Raw genomic sequence first — 22549 nt, forward strand, 5'->3', positions numbered from 1 at the left:
GGAGCAGAGGCGCCCTTACCCATGGCCACAGAGCAGCCACCAGCTGGTCGCGGGCGGGCCTCCCCTGCGCGGCTCCCGCTCCAGCCCCTCACAGGCTCCTTCCCCTCCACTCCCCCGTCACAAGCCGCACTGCGCCCCCGGCGGCAGGAGGACCTGCCCCTCCCTGCCCACCCTAGAGCGCAACCAGCGGGGAGTGGCTGCTTCTGGACACTGGGCAGAGCTCAGCGTAGCGCCCCCGCCTTCCAGCCATACGCAATAGCTGCTGACGCCGCAAAAGTGGGGTCTAGAGCCAGCCTTGCCCTAGACCTGAGGAACAGGAGACACCTATGGGGCCAAGCCTCACCCTGCTCTCTCATAAGTAGCCCAAACTACACAGGGCTCGGCTACCACCAGCGTCCTACACAGGCTTGCAGCAGTGGCCCCAGAGGAGGCTCACACCCAGGACAGAGAAAACGTTAGCCTCTGTCACTCCTGAGTGCACGCATTCAAGTACCATTTCTGACCCAATGCCTGTGATTTCCTTTTGTACTGACAAATGGGTGTATTTTGCGTTGCACAGTCCATCGCTCTGGTGTAGCCTTAGATTGTAAACCTTTCAGGAAAGGGATTCTCTCTTCTATAATTGTTCAAGCACCCAGCCTTTGGGCCCTACGATAGTATAAATGTTTATAATACAGTGTTCCCCCTTTAGGTAGATTTTCTTTATGCACCAATAAGCCTATTCTCCCATTCCCCTTGTCAAAAGTAATTGAAGAAAATTCCAAGATTGAGTTTGCTGCAGCTTCTAGTTTCTTGGGAAAAATACAAAAGGTGCCCTCCACATACAGCATAAATTAAGTAAAAAGAAAAGGAGTACGTGTGGCCCCTTAGAGACTAACAAATTTATTTGAGCATAAGCTTTTGTGAGCTACAGCTCACCTCACTGGCTGCATGCAGTGGAAAATACAGTGGGGAGATTTATATACACACACAGCGAACATGAAACAATGGGTTTTATCATACACACTGTAAGGAGAGTGATCACGTAAGGTGAGCTATTACCAGCAGGAAGGGACAGGGGAAAGAAAAAATCTTTTGTAGTGATAATCAAGGTGGGCCATTTGCAGCAGCTGACAAGAATGTCTGAGAAACGGTGGGGTGGGGGAATAAACATGGGAAAATAGTTTTACTTTGTGTAATGATCCATCCACTCCCAGTGTTTATTCAAGCCTAATAAATGGTGTCCAATTTGCAAATTAATTCCAACTCAGCAGTATCTCAGTGGAGTCTGTTTTTGAAATTTTTTTTGTTGAAGAATTGCCACTTTTAGGTCTGTAATCGAGTGACCAGAGCCTGAAGTGTTCTCCAACTGGTTTTTGAACATTATAATTCTTGACATCTGATGTGTCCATTTATTCTTTTACATAGAGACTATCCAGTTTGGGCAATGTACATGGCAGGGGGCACTGCTAGCACATGATGGCCTACAGCACAGTGGTAGATGTGCAGGTTGATAGTGTGGCTGATGTGATTAGGCCCTATGATGGTGTCCCCAGAATAGACAGGTGGACACAATTGGCAAGGGGCGTTGTTGCAAGGATAGGTTTCTGGGTTAGTGGTTCTGCTAGGTGGTTGCAGGTGAGTATTTGCTTCAGGTTAGGGGGCTATTTATAAGCAAGGAGTGGCCTGTTTCCCAAGATCTGGGAGAGTGATGGGTCATCTTTCAGGATAGGGTGTAGATCCTTGATGCATTGGAGAGGTTTTAGTTATGTGCATCAATCACAGCCCCTATTTCTGCTACAGGTGCTGCATGTAAAAGAAAATAGCCATGCCTTCCACAAGTGAAAGCATGCCTAAGGAACTGTATGATAAGGGACCTCTTAGGAACTTAGGTTGTCATGAAGATTAGAAAGAAAAAAAAAATTCAAGGCTCTTGTACTGAAGAGTTGACAAATATGCTGCAGCTCAAACATCCTGCTTCAATATGGTAAATAATCTGACATTTATCCCCATTCTATAAAATACATGAACAAAATCCTTACTCCCTCAAACTAATTAGTTTAGCATTACCCTTGGAAGGTAGAGAGTAGGAAAAAAGAAGTAGAAGCATTGTTACAGTTCAGCTGCTCAGCCATGAGCAGTAGCAAGGGTCAGAGGTGTTAAGGAAAGGGCTGATCAGGTTTTATGAGGGAGTTTTGCCTACATCTATAGGAACATGCAAAAGCCGTGAGAGATCTGTAAGGCACAAACTGATTAACAAGCAAGAAAGGTTAGAAATGTTGGTAAAGCAAAGACATGATCAGGCTCATGGAAGGTTAGTAGGTAAGCTAGATGAGGAGGTAAACAACAAAAGGGGTTGAAATGTATAAAGCTTGTCTTCAGGAGGGGTGCTACCCTAGCACTTACAAACCCTACTCGCACACCACGATCCCACTATTCTAGGCACACTAAAACACAAGATGAAAGTGTAATACAGGAGCCAAGAAACTGATACAGGTAAGTGAGTACAAGGACACAATGAGACAATATTGGTCAGCATGATAGAGTACTGGTACACTGAAATCATGGTCTAACTGTGCCTACAAAAACTGACCATTACAGAAAAGGAATTTTAGAAAGGTGAGGCACAGGAGGAGAATGAGGTAACATTACAGCTGGGTACAGTAAGCAGTAAGGGCACCATGAGAGAAAGCACAAAGGTATTTGTTTGAAAATTTAACAAGTGAATGATAGAAACTGCCATCATGATAGAGAAGTGGAAGTTGACATGTGGATAATGAATGAAACAGGATGATAGGGAGGGGAATTGCAATGGAAGGCACTGAAAGTGAAGACAAACAACATGTTTGTTACAACAGGGGAGGAGGAACCACAAGAGAATCAAAGAGGAATGATATGCTCAAAGCAACTGGTAAGAATCTGTAAAGCTGTATTCTGAATGGATATGATGGGATAAGATTACATTTGTCAAGGGCAGAGAAAAAGATGTTGCCATAATCAAGATGAGAGCTTGGACAAGAGTTGTCCAGGTGGATGGAAAAGAAAGGTCATACCTTAGCGATATTATGCAGAAAGAATAGGCAAGATTTAGACAGCCTGCAATTGAGGACTTAGAGGTGAATAAAGAGGACACCCAGCTAACAGGCCTGATTGAAGACCACAAAATAGTGATGCTATCTACACTGATTGAGAAAGGAGGTAGCAAAGAGGGCCTAGAGGGGATAGGGAGAGATTAAGTGCTGTTTCAGCAATGTGGAACTTGAACTGACAGCAAGGCTTCCCAAGATTCTAGAAAGGCTGAGAAGGAGACAAGTCTGGCGAAGGGCGGGGGCAGGGGAGAGAAAGCAGTGGCGGTGCTCAGAGAGGGCGTTGACATGATGGGAGCATTGAACCAAGATTTTAGCAAGAGCATAGAACAGAATTGGGGAAAACAAGGGCATAATATTCAAGGCCAGCAAAGAGGTGCCCGAAGCAGTCAAGACATGAAATGATGAGGATTGAAATTTTGTCTCTGGGGATAGAAAGAAAAAGCTGGAATTTAGATTTTAGGTAAGTATTAACAGGCTATTTCTAAATCTTGCTGAACACACAGATCCAGCCAGACGGCCAAGTTAAAAAATTACTCATTTAAAAATATTAAATGAGTAGGAGGATAGCAGTGATGTCCACAGTGGGAGACAGAGAGGGCTTGGGGAGGAAAGATCAAGAGCTCAGCTTCAGCCACACTGAGTTTAAGGTGACTGGAAACTCATGAAGAGATATCAGGAAGTGATTATAAAGTACAGATGAGAAGCAACCTATAGGCCAGCAGTGATACAGTCATGCTGAATGTAATAGTTGGCACTAGCTTTTATTTGTAAGTGTTAGCCTAAAATAAGTTTGGGATCAAACAACTTTTGTGTTTATTCACCACCTAAAAACACTGTAGTGTTTAAGAAAGTGAGAAAACCCATTTATAGATGGTTCTCTAAAAATGTTTGCTTTTCTATGGCCTTTATCCATTCTGTCATTTGTTCTTATATAAATTTACAAGACCTGAAAATTTGTATATATTAGAAAGCTGTACTTTAAAGTATACCTTCTGTCCTATAAATTTTGTTTTCAGATATGAGCAAGTCTGTCATTAGGTTTGACAACTTCTCATGATTACTTAGATGTATTGGCATTTCCATGAATAAATTACAGATAGCCACTTGCCTGAGTCAGAGGGGTGAGCTAATTAATCCCCAGCAGGCATAGTACAGAACAGAGGACATTAGTGCTTTACTTCAAAATAGGGATAGACAGAATCTGACTATGGACATTGAGTATCAAATACCCAGGCCTTTAAGGTCTTTTGGTCAGATCTATGCATCAAGATCCAACACTGCACAGTTGGAAACATTACTAAAAAGAACCCTAAATTAATATAGGTAGAAAAGAGATAAAGGAAAACTAAAGTAGCTTTTTGTTAGTCTAATCCAAACAGCCACAAAGCTACAAACTTCATCTCACACACACACACCCCCAAAGTTTAACTTCCTGCAGCCAGATCCCTATGAAAGAGCAGAGGCGAGGAATGAAAGAAGCAGTTTGAGGAAGTAGTAAGAGTTTTAAAATGGACTTTCACCAGACATTCAGCTCCACTTTAGTCAGCTGACAGCTTTTTCACTAAGATCTCACTTTTACAGAAGAGTGAATTAAAATCTGTTTAACAGTTCTGGTTTAGGCTACAATCCTGGTATCTGATCTTGGAGATTCCTGTATTTCTGTACCAGTGGATATTACTCTAGGATCAGGGCCTTAGTTTCTACATTAGAAAGTGAGCTGAATTTAGCACACTTTAGCTGTGTATCCTTACACACTGATGCCACCCAAAACTGGATATTAAGATTTTTTAAAAATTAAATTTAAATTGTCATTCTAGCACCAAGACACTCCTGGATTATTAGGTTCTAAATGAATCCCGTATTTTCCTTTGTCAGTATATTTTCTCCATTTCTATGTATTCCAGCTCACTGCAGTTTTATCTGTAGGTATTTCTTAGTTTCAGCTAAACTCCACTCCCTAAAGAGGGCACATTTTAACTACTGAGGGAAGAGGGAGATGCAGACTTACTCTTTTGCCTGATTTTCATGTAGCGTAAGTGAGATTTTACAAACTTTTCATTTAAGTTAAATCAAACTCAGTATTATGTTATCAATAATAGGGTCAGATCCTCTGTTGGTATAAATCAGTGTATGTCAACATACACGAGCTGAGGATTTGACTTAATATTAAAATATCTCAAACTTCAGAACACTTACGAGCAATTACTGACAAGTCAAAACTGAAGGAAAAATTCTGTGGAAAGAGATACCAGATTGCTCCAGCAAGCTTACTGAAGTATTGAAAGCAGAGATGATAGATAAAAAATTTTAAAACATGTTTAAAAAAAAACTTTCCCACCTTTAAATAGTTGTTTGTTGTCTATCATAGGCAGCACATTGCTAAGGCTCAAAGGAGCTCAGCCATACCTAATCTATTTTCTGAGCCTGGCCACCGCCAACCCAGCTTGGCCAATAAAGGCTAGTGTCCAGCATCTCCAGGGCCAAGAAGGGAATAAGGCAGGTATTGCAGGGGAGGAGGAACCACCTGTGTGCGGACAGAAACATCAAGTGACGCAGTGGTGCACTTCTCTGAATGTGTGAGCAGCGAGACCCAACAGGCCAGAATGGGTAGCCAAGCCAAACCTGCACAACAGGAGCTGCCTCTACAGAGTGAATGGCAGTGGACTCAGCCCCTTCAAAGGCTATTTTCACCAGCTGCCTACGTTGCTATTGAAAAAACAGTAACATACATGAGAAGTTCAGTTACACAGTAAGTCATTGTGTCTTTAAGCATTTCAACTGAAAATACTGATATTTTGTTTGATTCAAGCAGTGCCATAACTAGCCCAATAGTAACAATTTAGCAAATTTTTATTACATTACAAATATTACAAAAATTAGTGAATTTTAAAACCAAAAATGCCCATATCTAATGTATAAAGTTATGAACAACCCTTAGGACACAACTTTGACATTAAAGGAAAGAAAATGAGAAAAAATACAACGAACAGCATGTGTGTCTTTTTGTAGAGTCAAAAGTTAAAATCTACAAATTAATGTTGAGTTAATAGCATAAACTAAAGTGTTAAGCATGAGGCAGTTCTATTTTAGCTTTCTTATACTGTGTCAAGTAAAGGAAATTTGCATCATTTAAGGAAACAACCTGGTATGTAAGTTTATTAAAAGTTGCAATTCTGTCTCCAACCCAACAACTCCCAAAAGAGAGCCAATACTACATATGAAATCCTAGTTCCATTGAAGTCAAAGTTTTGCCATGACTTCAAGGTTGCCCAGGATTTCACCCAATGAAAGTTTTTTTAAAATAAACAAAAAAACAAAAAAAACCCTCTCATTTGCTAAAATACTTTAATTCTTAAAGGTTAATAGGTATATCAACATCACATTTCTCAAAATTTATTCAAAAGCTAGTGGAGGATAGAGATATGTTATCAAGTTGTGTCAGTGTGAGAAGTCTAGAATTCAATTATGTATGTTCTTACACGTAGGACAGACTTTAAAGAGAAAGCAACAGGATGGGCATTGGAAATAGAAAAGGGAACTCATTTTCTAACAGACACAAAAACACAGTTTTAAAGTTTTACATAGAAATTCCTTTCTTTCTTGCAAAAACTACATTTTAAAATCTGCAAAATCAGAATGATCCCAAATTTCTTGTCACTCAAAGCAGTGTCTATTATTTGTACTGAGTGGCCAGTAAGAAATGTATCACCCACAAGATACATCTCCAAAGGAAAATGGAATATGATAGTAGCTATCTAGTACCTGTAGAAGTAGAGACTTGTGTTTCTGATATGGTAGTGTCACACTGGTATTAAAAATTACCAGTTTTCTTTAAAAGAATTTGTGCAATATGGTGAAAAGCAACTTTTACAGTTTGAGAAACCAGACTGAAATCAAATCCATTCAGACCACATGGTGCACTCAGCACCCATAGTCTACTAAACCATTATTTGCATTCAGCAGCACATACAGAAAAGGAAGACCACGACTTTTCCCCCCTCAAATTCTTCATCTTTACAATCATAGGAGGTTACACTGAGATACACGTTCATGTGCCCCTGATGGAAGATTGAAAATGTAATAAAAGTTAAGGAAAATAAACTTCAAATACTTGAATAATATTTTGTTCTTGCAAAAGAGTTTAAAGTGTAAGGGTCTGTCTTGTGTCAAAAGTAGTTTTGGGGCATATCACAATGCCATCTTCAAACCTTTCCACTTCACGTGCTCTTTCAGCAGTTATAGGTTTCTTTAAATTACTCTGAAAAGGGATGAAGTCTAATGAAAAGACTCAATTAACAAGAGATTATGTACATAAAGATAGCATTTTTGCAGTTCTAGGCAGCTAATTATTTCACTATCAATACAATTCCTTTTGAAAACATGCCCTCTCCCTTCACAAGTTTGAAAAAATAAAAAAAAAAGTTGACATGCTAACCACATCTAGCAGACTATAAAATGCGTAGGTAGAAAAACAGGGTTAAATAGGAGGCCTGTTTTGATGTAGCTTTAGTTTAAAATTTTAAGAAGTGTAGCCTCAGTGTTTTCCAAACAGTATGTCTGGATCACAGGAAGTGATGGGGTGCCATGTCCAGGGGCACATTAGCCCATCACTGAGCCTAGGCAAAGACACTTCTCCCAGCGTCGTACGCAGGGGAGGGTTGATAAGCAAATTCTCCCTGCACTCACTCAGCAGGGCAACTTCTATCTCTTGAGACTGGGCCCATCTCCCCACTCTGAGTTTTGCAACATAGTGCATAGGGTCACATCACCATTCTCTCAGATTTGGCCCAACCAAATTTTAGAGCACCTCACCAGGTTCTAATGCAAGGCACTTAGAGCGCTTTGCAAGTCACACCCCTTTAGAGACCCTTGCCACATTGTATAAACAAACCCTTAATTGAAGCTGATTTGCAAATTGTGGAAGATACAGTTACAAAGTTAGGACTCACTTATTAGCTGGACCCAAAGCATACCCCTTTAATAGGTTTAGTTGGTCATTTTTTTCCACTGTATTACAGGTTGACTATATAGTACAGGCCACAATTTGCGCATCTTGAAGAGTCTGAAACATTTACCCCAAATCTTGCTATAGCTCAGTTACAGATACAACTCCTGACACTAGACACACAAGAACATACATTCAAGGAAATGGCATTTGAGTAGCCTCCTTTGGCTGCTGGTGTTGATCACAAATCGTGAGAAAAAACAGAATATGTATCATGGCAGCAATAGCCAATGGGGAAGACCATACTGAATAACAGGACTTGTAATTCAATAGGCTGTTACAACTCTGCAAGATGAAGAACCAACAATATCTTCAAGGTGTTCCCTGTTCTTTTTGAGATGCTGCCTATTCAACTGCTAAATTACTGAATAAATGGGCTAGCTCAGGGGTTCTTAAACTGGGTGTCAGGACCCCTCAGGGGGTTGCAAGGTTATTACATGGGGGGGTCATGAGCTGCCAGCCTCCATCTCAAACCTGCTTTGCAGCCAGCCATAATGGTGTTAAATTTAAAAAAAAAACCCACACACTTTTTTTTAAATATATTTATATGGGGGCTTAGAGGCTTGCTGTGTGAAAGGGGTCAGCAGTACAAAAGTTTGAGAACCACTGGGCTAGCTGCAAACATGAAATTCTACAGCACTGAGGTAGGGACCACTGCACAATGTATTTTACTTAAATTGTTTCATAGTTTAATCTTCATAGAGAACTTTCACCATAACATCCACTACTAAATGGAAAGCTGTTGGCAAAAATGTAAGTTACAAACATGGGCAAATATTAAGGTTGGTCTATTCTAAGAATAATGTATATTTACTGTAAATATAAAAAAGTCAGGTGTGGCCTGTGGCAAATTGAAAATGCAGTTTTCATGCTACACAGCTTGAGTGCCCCAGTCTAGCAGCACTTTTTCCTTCCCTTGAAAGCACTCTCTGTAGTATATACCCTTCTAAGCATATAATTCCAGTCTGTTTCAATAAAAAAGTATGCAGTTTCAACTGTTATAATGTATCACATTTTAAAATATTAAAACTAAGAAGAACATATTTATCCAACACCAGGAGTAAGAGTATCAGGATATACAGAAGTGCACAGGAAAAGGATATCATGGCTTCAGAGTTTAAATAGCAGAGTAACTTCTCTAAAGGAGGATAGAGGCACAGTGATGAAACACAACCCAGCATGATTAATTTGTGCTTCGCTCTTGTAATAGCAACATTAAGACGCCTCCAGTCCATCAGAAGTGTTCCAAGCTGTTGAAATGAATACAATTATTTTCTCTCTCTTACCTTAAATTCCTACTTTTTAAAAGAATGAAAAAAAAGTGTAGAAGTACAACCCATCTTCAAATTTTTAAATCTCAAGGAATTTGCATATATTTCTTAAAAAGGAACACATGTCAAATTTGGTTCCAAATTATGTTTCTATAAGATGCATTAAAAAAAATTTAGCCAACATAAATCATATTATTTTAATTCTAATATAACATTCTAATCACTCTTAGGTTTTTCCAACCCGAACTTTAACACAATATGCTAGTGGAGGAGAAAAAAAAACGAACAAAAAAGTGGTTAGAAACACTATATACAAAAATGAAACCCACTAATCCATTTTCATTATCCAAGTGAAAGAAACAAAGCCAAACAGTATGAATGAACTAAATTTGAATTTAAAATATTTCATTTTAAAACAAGCATCTTATCAAAGTATTGAGCAAATTGTTGACACTATACAAATAATTAAAAATAGCATTTTAACAAAAATGTCCTTCATCTGTCTGTTTTACTTTGTAAATGCCAACTAGCCACTCAATTTTCCCAGTGTAAGTGCAATTATTATAGATGTAATTATGACTAAAATACATTCATGCATGTTCAGTAAAAAGTATTAATGTCTTATTTAAGTATTTCCATTATGGCAGTCTTAACTTTGTGAAACGTCTGTGAATAATTTAGTCAAATATAATCCACTCACATTTCTGTCATTATTATTCCTAACAAAAGATACTATTATGATACTTTTGTCTCTTCCTTGGTATTTGTCCACAGTATTTACTTCCACTGTACCGATACATGAGTTTGTCATCAAGTCAGTGATTATCTTTAACTGATGTCTGTATGGAGATATGATACCAATATCTGAAGCTTTACAGCCAGCCTTAACAGAAAGAAAAAGCAAAAGAGTGATTTGAAAACATGACAGTGTGGTTAGTTTGGGGTATGTTCTACACCAAGAGTGGGCAAACTTTTTTGCCCGAGGGCCACATTGAGGTTGCTAAACAGTATGGAGGGCTGGGTTGGGAAGGCTGTGCCTCCCCAAACAGCCTGGCCCCTGCCCCCTCCCACTTCCCACCTCCTAACTGCTCCCCTCAGAATCCCTGACCCATCCAACCCCCCCTGCTCCTTGTCCCCTGACCACCCCCATCCCATCCAACCCTCCCTGCTCCCTGTCTGCCCCGACCCCTATCCACACCCCTGACAGGCCCCCTGGGACCCCCAAACCATCCAACCCCCCCCACTCCTTGTCCCCTAACCACCCCCTTCTGGGACCCCCATCCCTAACTGCCCCCCCAGGACCCCAGCCCCTATCCAATCCCCCCTGCTCCCTGTCTCCTGACCGCCCTGCCTCGAACCTCCACCCCATCCAACCGCTCCCTGTCTTCTGACTGCCCCCCCGGGACCTCCTGCCCCTTATCCATCCCCCACCTTCCCCCACCCCCTTACAATGCCGCTCAGAGTGGCGGGACAGGCTAATTGGAAAGCCTGGGAGGTGGGTGGGTGCTACCCATGCAGCAGCATCACTGCAGGAGAGGGGAAACAGCAGGGAAGGGGCCGGGGGCTAGCCTTCCCAGCCGGGAGCTCAGCAGCACGACAGTCCCGCAGGCCATAGTTTGCCCACTTCTGTTCTACATCCAAGAGACCCTCTAGGAACTCCCAATGCTACAGAATCTGACTAATCATTTATCAAAAGGAAGTATAAGCAGTTATTAGTTAAAATCAGGCCCCAAGCTTTGGCTTTCCCTGGCACTTTAGGAGGGAGGGGTCCCCAAAGTCCTCATTTCTCTCTCTCCCTCTCCCCTTCATACTTGAAAAAAAAAAAAAAAAAAAGTCTCATGTAGCTGATTGTCCTTCAGAAGGCTGAACATAGCTCTCAATGCCACTCCAAGTTCGCTCTAGAAGTCCCTGAAGAGAAAGAGGCATTTCCCCATTCCTTCAAGAACCAAAATATGCTGCCTCAAATGCACTCTAGGCCCAGCCAGGCTGGGGGCAGAAGACAAAATGAGATCCTGAATTCTAACCCATGCATCAGATTGCCAATCAACCAGCCTTCAGTTTACTCTTGAGGTTCCAGTTCATTCCTGAACATGCAGGTTTGCATTCTGCAGTGGTTTTATACCATTGTTAAAAGTACAATTATTTTGCCCTCCCTCCAGACATCATATTAAAAGAAAGATACCTTAATGAAGAAGGAGACGAGGAAGAGTACTAGTTTGGCTTCTGTCATGTTACTTACACCACCTTTTTCTGCCTGTTCTGGTGCTGGAACCTGTATAAAAAGTCAAATGACTATTATATGCAACAAGTTATTTTTTTCACTAGTTCAGTGAAATTGTATTACACTTGCTCATGTAAAACTGCTTATATTCAAATCACACATTTCATCCTAAAAATCACAAAGCAATTTATCCAGGTGGCTATCCCTGTTTTACAACAGGGAAACTGAAGCACAAAGTGGCTTGTCCAAATGTCTCAGAAAATGAAAATTCTGTCTGATCTGACTTTTCTTTCTAGGAACCTCCATGTTAATCTTTACAGTGGGGATTCTGTCTCCATGGTAACTGGAGGCAGACCATTTTTTTTCCCCCTCAAAACTGAACCTGGTCTTAGGACCACCCCTCAGGAAGAACTCTCCAGAATAATAGTATTTTTCAGCTTTAGAAATAAAATTTGTAAGTACTCTTCAACTGAAGCCACTTGCAACAGAGTTTTGACAATGAAAGTTTTTTTACCTGATTATTTCCTTTCTTCTAGCAATATCTCACACAAGTATCTGTGATACTTGGGCTATTCCCCTACTCTACAGTTTTGGAAGTTGTTCAGCCCATGTTGGTCATGGCCCCCTTCTCCAGCTGCCGCCTAGAAGAGTCATTCCAAAGCTGTGTAGAAATTCTTAGCACATAATCATCAATAATAACCTTAATGCCAAGCAGTGAACTATGTACAGTATGGTTCACAAACTAGACAAAATAAATGTTGCCTCTTGGCTATAGAAGTCATATTAGTGAGAACAGAATTGGAAGAGATGCTGCTAGCAAAAAGATAATTAGGTAAAGAGTTTTTTTTATTTCATAGCCCAGCATCTCCCACAATTTTGTGATGCTTGCAAAGTAAGTAGTGAGGAAGAGACAAAAACAGACAAATATAGAAATCTCCCCTTGAAAGTAAAATGGCAAGTTATGTTTGGATCACTGCATACAGCACCTTCCTGCCAAAGGAGGCCTCTGAAGAGGCTAAAAAGTCCATCTTATAGTGTTTGATAAAGGTGTTGATAAAACCATCATGTTGCTGTCCTGCAAGTTTCCTCAGTTGAGGCACATGTCATTCTCCCAAGATGTTGCTAGAGATCCCAAAAGAATTAAAACCCACCTCTTCAAGAACAGGTTTACCTGGTGCCTTTTGTTTCACCACAATGCATAACAATTTAATCCATCTGGCCAGGAATAGTTTGGATGCCTGAAGGCCTTGGAACTCCAGGTGAAAGAACATGAACAAGGAGCATGATCTTCTCAACGATTCAGTGCACCTGAGGTTAGATCTTTGGTGTTCTAGGTACATCTAGATTATTCCACACCTTTTCTGTTTTGGACAAAAATGATGAGAAGCTCATTTCCTGGAACATCTAGAATTAAGAAAAATTCTGGAGTCCTTACAACCACCTTATCATCATGGGGGACACAGTATGGTTCCTGAGCTGCCAACTCCAAGACACATCTAGCAGACATGCTGGCAACCAAGAAGCAAGGTTTCTTAAACTAGAAAGGCCTAACAGTTCAAACGGATAGATGGTTCGGAATTTTAGCACCAGTGGTAAATCCCACCTAGGTAGCTTAGTCTGTCTGCAGGTTTAGCCAGTATGACTGCTCTGAGAAATCTTGCAGCCTGCAAACTTTCAGCTGAGGAGCCCAAGGACGCAGCGTGTTAAGACATTGCTTAAATCTGACAACTATCATTCTACAGTGTTGGGCAACAGTCCCTTGTCCATACTTTCTGAAGGAAATCTAGAATAGGTGAAATTACAGGGTCCTTGGGATTTGTCTGCTTGGCACCATGAGCTAAACCATGCCCAGATGGAGGAGCAGCCCTTTAGCACTGAAGTCCACATGGAAGCCAGTACAGTCCTGCTTCACTTTGGAGGATAAATAGAGTGCACTTAATGCTTTCCTCTCAATAGCTCTGTTGTCACTTGGAGGCAATTTGTATTTGAATAGAGACTAGAACCTTGGTGAAGGATTTGTGGACTCACTTGTTCATACTGTAGGGTTAGGTTCCAAAGTCTCCAAATCCAAAAACTATTATCTGCTTGGCAAGTGTGGAGGTAGATCGATCAACTTTGCTTCCTTTCATTTTATCTTCTCAAATCACCCTTTCTGCAAGCAGAAGTTGTGGGAACACAAAGAAAGCGCTTCAGCCACTTGTGTGAAAGAGCATCTGTACCGAGTGATCTATAAATTGTTTCTCTTGCAAAATACTGTGTCAAACTTTCTGTTCCTGGTGAACAGATCCACAGATGGGAGGCCAAGTGTCTGTAAGATCACGTGCAAGTCTTCTGGATTTGTTTGGAGCGGCCATCTGCTATCCAAGTGCATAAAAACAGACCGGGTTGTTGATTTGGATGCCATGTCCCTGGCTGAGAACCTCATTGTGTTCACTGAGCCATCTGCAACTAGCACTTATCAGGGACAGTCTCTTAAGGATAGTCCTGAAGTCAGGATGATCCTTGTCATCCAGGGCCTTTAGGTAGTTTAATCAGGCTACTGCAGCTCTTGCGAAACAGGAAGCATCCATGGATGCTCAGAACAGCTGAGAAAACCAAAAACTCCTCCTAAGGGTGGTCTCTACCTTTAGTATTTCTGATCAATACAGTTGTTAAAAAAAAAAAAGCATCAGTAAAAAAAATGCAAAGTGCATGTTTTGCTTGTATGCTTTCTCTTATCAAGGTGTTACCATTAATCCCTGATTACATCTTCAAAAGGAAGGGTGCATGGGAATTTGCTTTCTGAGGTGGGGATTTCCCTGGCAGGTATTCACTCTTTGAATTCTCATCTAACACCTCATCTGGTTGGAGCTGTACAGCAGATGCCATTTTCCTGCACACAGTAGCAAATTCATCTTGGAGAAAAAACCTTGGCTGTTTTTTCTCCTTGTTCTACTCAAAGCCTGAATCAGAAAATTCTCCCTCAGTGGAGGAGGAGGAGTGCCAGAGGATGAAATTTAGATTTTATATTTTTCTTTTTATGCTTCCTTTGTTTTGGTTCTTTTTGCCTGTTCTGCTGGGGTTCCTGCATTGCTGTGGCTGGGGTAAGGTCTCTTGCAGCCCTTTTTATCAAAAGCCTGGAATCCTCTAGATGCATCTGTGTCCTCCCTTTTGGGTCTCCAGTTCCTTAGCGTGGGGGATGGGGTCTGTTCATAGGAATCCCCAGATTCGCCTTGGGGGGAGCTGTGGACCCCCTTCAGGATCTTGGGCTAAGAAAAGAGACTTCAAGGATTCTAAAAGGGCTTTTCCTTCTGGGTCTTTTGCAGAACTTACCCCCAAGAGCTAGGCAGACAGCATCAACCTTGTCCTTAGATTCTCTCCCCAAAAATGCTCAGAAGCTTCTGATCAGGCTTTTCTGCATTGAAGTTGCAGCTTCTCAGGGTCAAATGGCTACGAATAGGAGTGGAATAATTGTCCTCCGAAGCAATTGTAAATGCTGCCTCAATATAGAGGTCTGCTTTTATTTAGCCTTATGTTTCCAGGACAGCTCTCCTATTTCCTAAGGGGCAGCAGAGGGAAGGTACTTTGCAAGCAGATCCACGTAGCTGAGGCCACCATGCTGCCAATTACTTGATCCAGGAAAGGAGAAGTTTATTACTCCTGAAAACAGACTAAGAATCAAAGTTAGCAAAGGAATTGGTCAGCAGCAAAGCAAACCATTGCTAACTGCTGCCACAGAATCAGGAGTTCTGGAGGCACAGACAACACAGGCTACACTGTGATGCTGAACCATCTCCAGAACTGTAGAAGGTAGGGGAAAAGCCCAGATTTCACAGGATTGTGGGAGACACTAGGCTGCATAAATGAAATTTAGGAATTTCCTGGAGGAAAAGCTTCTCTCTTTCAAACTACTTGAGAAGCAAGCAACAGTCAGGAAAAAACAACCCTGGGTAGAAGGCAGTAAACCACCACTGGGGGAAGGATTCAATATACTCATGTACAATTAAAAAGGAACTCAACCATCTTAGCATGGAGATTGACCACATGCCATCTTGAAGCAGAGTTCCAGCAGCCTTCAGAAATGGCATAGAAGAGGGAAGGAGAGGTGCTGTACCTTCACACTCTCCTCAGAAAGCCAAACAAAAAATATTCTTTAACAGTTTTAAGAAAATCCTCAAAGCCAATGAAGAAATTGAGATACAATTAGATAAATTTTCTGGCAGGCAGCCAACCAGAGAAGGGGACATGGACAAGATCCTGTGAAAGTGCTACGAAGGGAGATCTGGAGTCTGCTGTCTGTACTGCTTGGAGGCTGGAAATTCTGGAGAGTTCTTTGAGGGGCAGTCGACCAAACCCTGGCTCAGAGGAAAGATCTGTACTTCCTTCAATTGCCATGGAGACTGGCAAAGCCATTGTACAGTGATATGGAAGAGACTAAAATCAGTTTTAGAGATGAGAAACTCTAAAGTCCTCAACTCCCAATAACCTGCTCTAACTACTACACCCTGCTGCCTCCATTACAGGGCTTAGGCTATACCTACATTGCACTTTCTTCAGTAAAACTTGTGTCAGTCAGGGCGTGGGGGGAACAAAAAACAAAACAAAACCACACACCACTTGCTGACTGACTAAAGTTTTACCAATGAAAAGTGCTGGTGTGGACAGTGCTTTGTCTGGCTGGGGAGAGCTCTCCAACCAACAAAGCTACCACCCCTCATTGGGGGTGATTTTATTTTGCAGTGTAGACATAGCCTTAGGCAGTGTGGCAGAGTGGATAGAGCACAAAGTTCTCTGCCCACAACACTCAACCTCCTCCCACAACCACTGAAGTGCTCCAATCCAGCCACCTTCCTTCCCTGGAGATAATTCCATCTCCAGTCCCCCTGAATGATCATCACACATTCCAAAATTAATTCACTCCATCCTGCAAGTTAGCTTCCAGTCCAGGGTCAGGTACAGAACAAAGGAAGGCAGATTATGTAGTGAGTACAGTCCAAAGAGAAAGATTTTGTGAAGAATTCCCTAAAACCCGAGCGTCACAATCTGCATTGCTGCTGGAAACAGTCATCCTCCTGCACTAAGTCACTCATATCTGCCCCATGGAAAACCTTCAGAAACAATTTCCTAAGGGTTAGAAAAGGATACTATTTGGTTACAAATTCACAACTTCCAGTAATGTCACTGATGTTGCATTCTTGTAACTGAGTGCAGGATTTGTCTCAATATTAATGACGTTAGTACAGTTCAAAAAAACAAAAACACATCTAGGATTTTTCATAATGTTAAAGAAGCTGGATGCTAAACATTTCAAGACAGCCTATGATCAAACTTCTGAACTGACTTTTTGCCTGTATACCATGAATTGTGGTGCTTATAGCAGTAGCTGTAAAAGTGTAAGCATACAAAGATGAGTATGTCTTTTGGCTACATTTCAGTTAATGCAGCACTTAAAGTTCGGAACACTTTGCATACAACTGGAAGAGCCCTTTTTAAGACTGGTTTCAGAGTAGCAGCCGTGTTAGCCTGTATTCGCAAAAAAGAAAAAGGAGTACTTGTGGCACCTTAGAGACTAACAAACTTATTTGAGCATAAGCTTTCGTGAGCTACAGCTCACTTCACCGGATGCATCCGATGAAGTGAGCTGTAGCTCACGAAAGCTTATGCTCAAATAAGTTTGTTAGTCTCTAAGGTGCCCCAAGTACTCCTTTTCTTTTTAAGACTACATACCATTGCCTATACTCTAAGTTGTACAAGTTTGAAAAGGAAAAGCCATAAGAATTAACTTTAAACAATTTAACTACATTGCAAATATGGACTACAAACATTAAAATAAAAAATAATACAGTATTTTGAAGGCACGATAGCATGAAGGTAAAGGTAAGTATGCAAGCAAAGTTTACCTTCTCTGTGTTAAGAAAACACACAGGATTGTTGGGCTCAAATGTTTCTTTCAACCATGTTTCTGAAGAATCTGCAAATAATTCCAGTTCCAGCTTCAAGTTTTTTAAGTTTGGCAAGATAACAATGGCTTTTGACACTTTCTCCGAGCCACATTCCAGTTTGCCTTCATACACCAACTTGTTACTTAGTGACATAATTTTACTATGGAGTTTAAAAACAAAAAGCAGTTTCAAGTCTTATAGATTTTTTTTAAATGTAAATTTCAATCACTAGTAACTGACAAATAGTTTTAAATACCTATTCATTCTGTACTGCACAGTTAACTGGACAACAGCATTCTTGTTTTGTTCCAGTCTCTTAAACAAACTTTCACTCATGCCAAGATCTCTGTTACAAAATCAAATGTGCAAGTCACTGCCTTGAAAGTCCACTTGTTGCCCCAGCACCACACACGTTTTATGTTTTTCCAATAGCATTTTATCTTACCTTGCTTCTGTGTTGTGTACAAGTGGAGGTAGCTGTTGATGGTCACCTACCAGCACAAACCTACGTGAATAGAAGAGTGGCCCCAGGCAGATTGGCTGGCTTATTTGAGAAGCCTCATCCACTATGCAGAAGTCAAACAGTTTCCGAGCAAAAATTGGATGGTTTACTCCCATGCACGTTGTTGCAACTACTGGCTGAAAATTTGGACATATCTTACAGATAAAAAGGCATTTTCTTCCCTTTTCCCATTTCATATTTTAAATACAATTTCTACATTAATCAGTCTGTGACCTCTAATCAAATAAAGCTACATTTAAAAAATAATATATATATATAAAAAATCCAAAAACTTTACAATATGCTGATTTACAAACAAAACAAAAGTAGTTCTGGAATATAGAGACTAGCATCCAGTTCATGATTCATTCCTGTCAAGTGTTTAGGATGCTATTTTTAAATTTAAATTAACAAATATGGCACTTGTGAATGGTGCTGGACTGACTGCCCTGGAGACTGGTGTCTGTGACAGAGACCACTTGGTGTTAACTGGCAGGAGGTACGGGGTGCATAGGTTGTACAGGGATCCACTGGGTCAGATATCTGCATAATAGTTAACGAAAGGGTGGCATCGGAGATCTTTTGTCAACCAAGTTGGTTGTCATAATCATTGACAAAATATATGTATGGCTAATATTTAAGGAGTTTGATATCTATCCTGAAAACAATGCTCTTAAAGTTGTAGAGCTAAGGCAGGTCACCAGACAATGACTATCTCAGAGACATTCCCTTCTTCAGGCACAAGACAACAGACATCCATCTCCCTGTCTGGCCACTTGAGTATTATATACCTACAATACACTGTATGCCTATTTGCATACTGAGCAAGATGCGCATTGAGAGATTGTGAATTTTACAAGAGGAAATCTACAGGAAGAAAAACAGCAACGGGATGTCTTGCTTATGAATCAAGACAAAAGATTGATCCTCTATAACTTGGAGTGCAACCCAAGACACAATCTTTCATCTACGGAGGCAAACTTATAGCAGAATTGTCTCATGAAACAAGGGTCACAGCCAGCTGGCTATGTAACACTGCAAGGATTTTGGGTGAGCAATACTCTACTAGACAGGAGACTATCTTGTTAATCAAGTCTAGGCTCAGAATGTATGTTATTTTTTGTATGTAACCATTTGTTTCCAAAATTTCTGCTTCCTATTACTTCAATTGCTATGCTTTATGAAACACAGATTTATTTACCATTAAATCAAACATAAGTGCCGTTAGTTAAGCAGAGTAGTAATCTGAGGTAGAACTGGTAGATTGGGGTGTACTGTTTCTTTGGAATATGCTGCAAGTGTCCAATGGACCAGGGGCTGAACATTCTAAGGACACACTCAGAGGGCTTGGTAGTGGAGCCTGGAGGGGAGTGTTTCTATTGCTAGTGGCTTGGGGGGAGCGGGGGGAGGTGCTGACCCATGGCAGGCACAAATAAGACTTCTTCACACTAAGGGCAGGTGGTAGCAAAGTGCATCAACTCTGGGTACCTCCAGGAAGTGTCAGTATCCCTGTTCTCTAGATTAAATACAGACATGGTAATGGCAGTGCAACCTTCCTCACCCCAACTCACGTGCCTTAACTGCATCCTGACTGAAGAGATCAATGATAAACACAAGCCACTTCCCATATCAATTCAGTCCTCTGCTTCCCTGCGGAGCCTACCAACAAGACAACTAATGGAGTTTTTTTGTGATGTAAACACTTCCTGTAAGCTCTCTGGGGCAATGACAGTCCTAGTGGTGTGTGTGTGTGTGTGTGTGTGTGTGTGTGTGTGTGTGTGTATATATATATATATATATATATATATATATATATATAGTATTAGTCCAACACAATGGGGCCTCAGTCAAAAAGATCTTCAGACACTACTATTCTACCAATAGGACATCAAATAGAAGCAAACCATGACTAACCAGCTCATTTCATTTCACACAAGAAAGATAAATGCCCCCCTTTTCACACACACACCCCCAAAAAACCCACTCAGATGGTAACCTGATTCACAATAGACAATGGCCAAACTTGAATTGATAGAAATTGAGGGTCTCATTTCTGATCACTGAGCCACCCAGACACTTCTTAGGTAAGTTTTGTCTCTGTACAGCATTTGTAATAGATACACTCATTTATATTGCCCTGAATATGTTGCAGGACTACCGAACGTTATTTTTCTTACTTGATTGTTATAGAGTTCTTCCAAATGAGTTATAGATTTAATTGATTTGGATCTGCAAATTTCTTCCTCTGTAAACTTCCGTATGTCTGGATGAACTTTCTGAGCTCGCCCCAAACGCAAAAATCCTACTTTGAACCTGGCTAACTTCAGCAGGATGTTGTCAACAGCAGAGTGTGTAAAACTTGTCAGCAGAACACTGAAGCCACAGGCATAAAGAATTCTTACCTAAAAGAGGAGGAGTAGCAAGGAGAGAAAAAAGAAAAACCCAGATATTATCATGAACATAGGAATCAGTAATTCCTTTCTAAAAACGATAATTAATCTACATTTTTCTAAATTGGTGTTGGACCTAGGAAGCCAAAAAGTCAGATGAGGGGACAAGATTCCCAAGCAGGCCCTTGTCTACACTGGGATTTTACCCATCAGCGTAAACCCTCCGTCTCTAACCAGTGCAGCACAATTTGTATGGGATAAGCTTCGCCAGTGTAAATCAGGCCAACACTAGGAGTTTGCACTAGTTCAGCTACAGAAGCACTTACTATCCCAGTGCAGACAAACCTTGGATCTCACACCAGAACTACTGCTAATGAAGTGCTTGTTTCCAAACCTCAGATCTGCTTCAAAATTGGAAGTTTTTATTGTAGTCTGGTGCCAAAGGATTTTAACATCATTAAAACATTGTAAAGTGACTAATATGTTATCACCCACCTCCAGGACAGGAGTGGTGGAAGGGATTTAAAAAAAAAAAAAAAAAAAAAACACAACACCAAACCACCACACCATACACACACCCGCCACTTGACCCGAAGGATACATTTTGTCATTCTACTAATGCTAATGTTCTTTATCGTAAAGCTGGCTCCATATTTATTTCCATGTAAATGACACAGACAGCAGTCCTGTATAAACCTTAATTGTGAAGAGGATGCGTCATATACAGCTTATTTGATGCTTGCCCTCCAAGCTTTTAAAATTAACAATTTACTTCTAACATTAGGTCACATTATGGTCTTACTAGAGCACATATTGTAGTAGTTTTTCCTGTTCCAGGCATCCCCACGACGAGCGTGTAATCTTTTGAAAGTAGCACTTGTTTCATTGCCTGTTTCTGAGGCTTATTCAGACCTTCAATTAGAAAAAGAAAAAAAAGTTAAACACCTGTAGTTAGTTCTATATGCAACCCGAACTAGATAAAAAGATATTTTTAGATAAAAAGATGCAGGCCAGAGCATCTTGCTATTTAAGTGAGACATTAGAACAGAAATGCATCCAATGAAGTGAGCTGTAGCTCACGAAAGCTTATGCTCCAATAAATTTGTTAGTCTCTAAGGTGCCACAAGTACTGCTTTTCTTTTTGTGAATACAGACTAACACGGCTGCTACTCTGAAACCCGTCATTAGAACAGAGTTCACTTTCCCAGTAGAGAACAGATGCAAGCTCTTCAGCCTAAGTTAAAACTCAGGCTTTGTCTACACTGAAACTTAGTCAGCAAAACTTTTGTTGTTCAGGGGTGTTAAAAGAAAAACAAACAAACCCCCGAATGACCAACGAAAAGTGCCACTGCGAACAGCACTTTGTCAGCAGGAGGGCTCTCCTGCTGTCAAAGCCGCTGTTGCTCATCACGGGGTCCAAGTCCCCCCCCCGCAAGAGAGCTTTCTCCTTCTGCAAACAAACAGCTACACTGCACACCTTTTAGCGGCACAGCTGTCTCTCTAAAAGCAAGGTAGTGTAGACAAAGCCTCAGTTGAAACAGATAAGCAGGAAGAAATGTTTAAACTAATAGGTACATGTTACAAGTGCACTTTCTACTAGAAGTCATGATCTTCAACCTTTATCGGTGCGTTTTGCAGTCTTAAGAGTCATTTTTTTTTACCCATTACGACTTCTGAATTCTCAAGTACACACAGCTCTTCTTCCTTCTGTTCCCCGTACCCCTTTTTCTGTCAACCAGGGGGCTGTACCCATTCCTATCTGATGCAGACCTTAAACACAATTTTTTTAGCCTTGACTAGATTACTACAAGGTACTGTATCTAGGGCTACTCCTGAAAAACACCTGGACACTACAGATAATGGGGGAGGGGGACACGGGCGGACGGACTGCTACAAGTACATAACACTACCTCAGTGTTTCACAGTGGCTACATAATTTGCTTCCAGTGTTGGTTATGATCTAGAACAGGGGCAGGAAAACTTTTTGGCCTGAGGGTTACATTGGGTTTCCAAAATGCATGGAGGGCCAGTTAAAGGAGTCTGTGTCTCCCCAAACAGCCAGGCACAGCCTGGCCCCCGCCTATCTGACACCCCACCCCCACCGCTTCTCACCCCGATGGCCCCCCCAGGACTCCTACCCCATCCACTACTCCCTGCTCCCTGACCACCCC

The 22549-nt window shown here is 41.1% G+C and overlaps 2 protein-coding genes across 9 annotated transcripts in view; both read right to left on the reverse strand.

Moving 5' to 3' along the window:
- The window catches only part of RUFY2 (RUN and FYVE domain containing 2), a 62962-nt gene extending 62768 nt beyond the window's left edge, over window positions 1–194 (reverse strand). The window contains exon 1 of one of the 5 annotated variants that reach the window (XR_006282864.1): window positions 20–172. Coding sequence is in view for 4 of the 5 variants with exons in the window: in XM_043519312.1 (XP_043375247.1) it covers window positions 20–23 (4 nt within the window). In the remaining variant the exon portion in view is untranslated. Of the gene's footprint in view, window positions 1–19 lie in introns of all 5 variants that reach the window. The other 4 variants (XM_043519312.1, XM_038410401.2, XM_038410403.2 and 1 more) reach the window with 4 other exon arrangements.
- Window positions 195–5900: 5706 nt separating this feature from the next.
- The window catches only part of DNA2 (DNA replication helicase/nuclease 2), a 37512-nt gene continuing 20863 nt past the window's right edge, over window positions 5901–22549 (reverse strand). For 3 of the 4 annotated variants that reach the window (XM_043519325.1, XM_043519327.1, XM_038409303.2), the window contains 9 exons: window positions 21181–21290; window positions 20166–20390; window positions 17932–18125; window positions 17743–17832; window positions 17445–17646; window positions 11527–11616; window positions 10045–10227; window positions 9177–9323; window positions 5901–7145 (listed from right to left, as the gene is read on the reverse strand). In XM_043519325.1, coding sequence (XP_043375260.1) covers window positions 7089–7145; window positions 9177–9323; window positions 10045–10227; window positions 11527–11616; window positions 17445–17646; window positions 17743–17832; window positions 17932–18125; window positions 20166–20390; window positions 21181–21290 — 1298 coding nt within the window. In that variant the 3' untranslated portion in view covers window positions 5901–7088. The remainder of the gene's footprint in view (window positions 7146–9176; window positions 9324–10044; window positions 10228–11526; window positions 11617–17444; window positions 17647–17742; window positions 17833–17931; window positions 18126–20165; window positions 20391–21180; window positions 21291–22549) is intronic. The other variant, XM_043519326.1, reaches the window with a different exon arrangement.

The sequence above is a fragment of the Dermochelys coriacea genome, chromosome 7, assembly GCF_009764565.3.
Source record: "Dermochelys coriacea isolate rDerCor1 chromosome 7, rDerCor1.pri.v4, whole genome shotgun sequence".
In the NCBI taxonomy this organism is placed as follows: Eukaryota; Metazoa; Chordata; order Testudines; family Dermochelyidae; genus Dermochelys; species Dermochelys coriacea.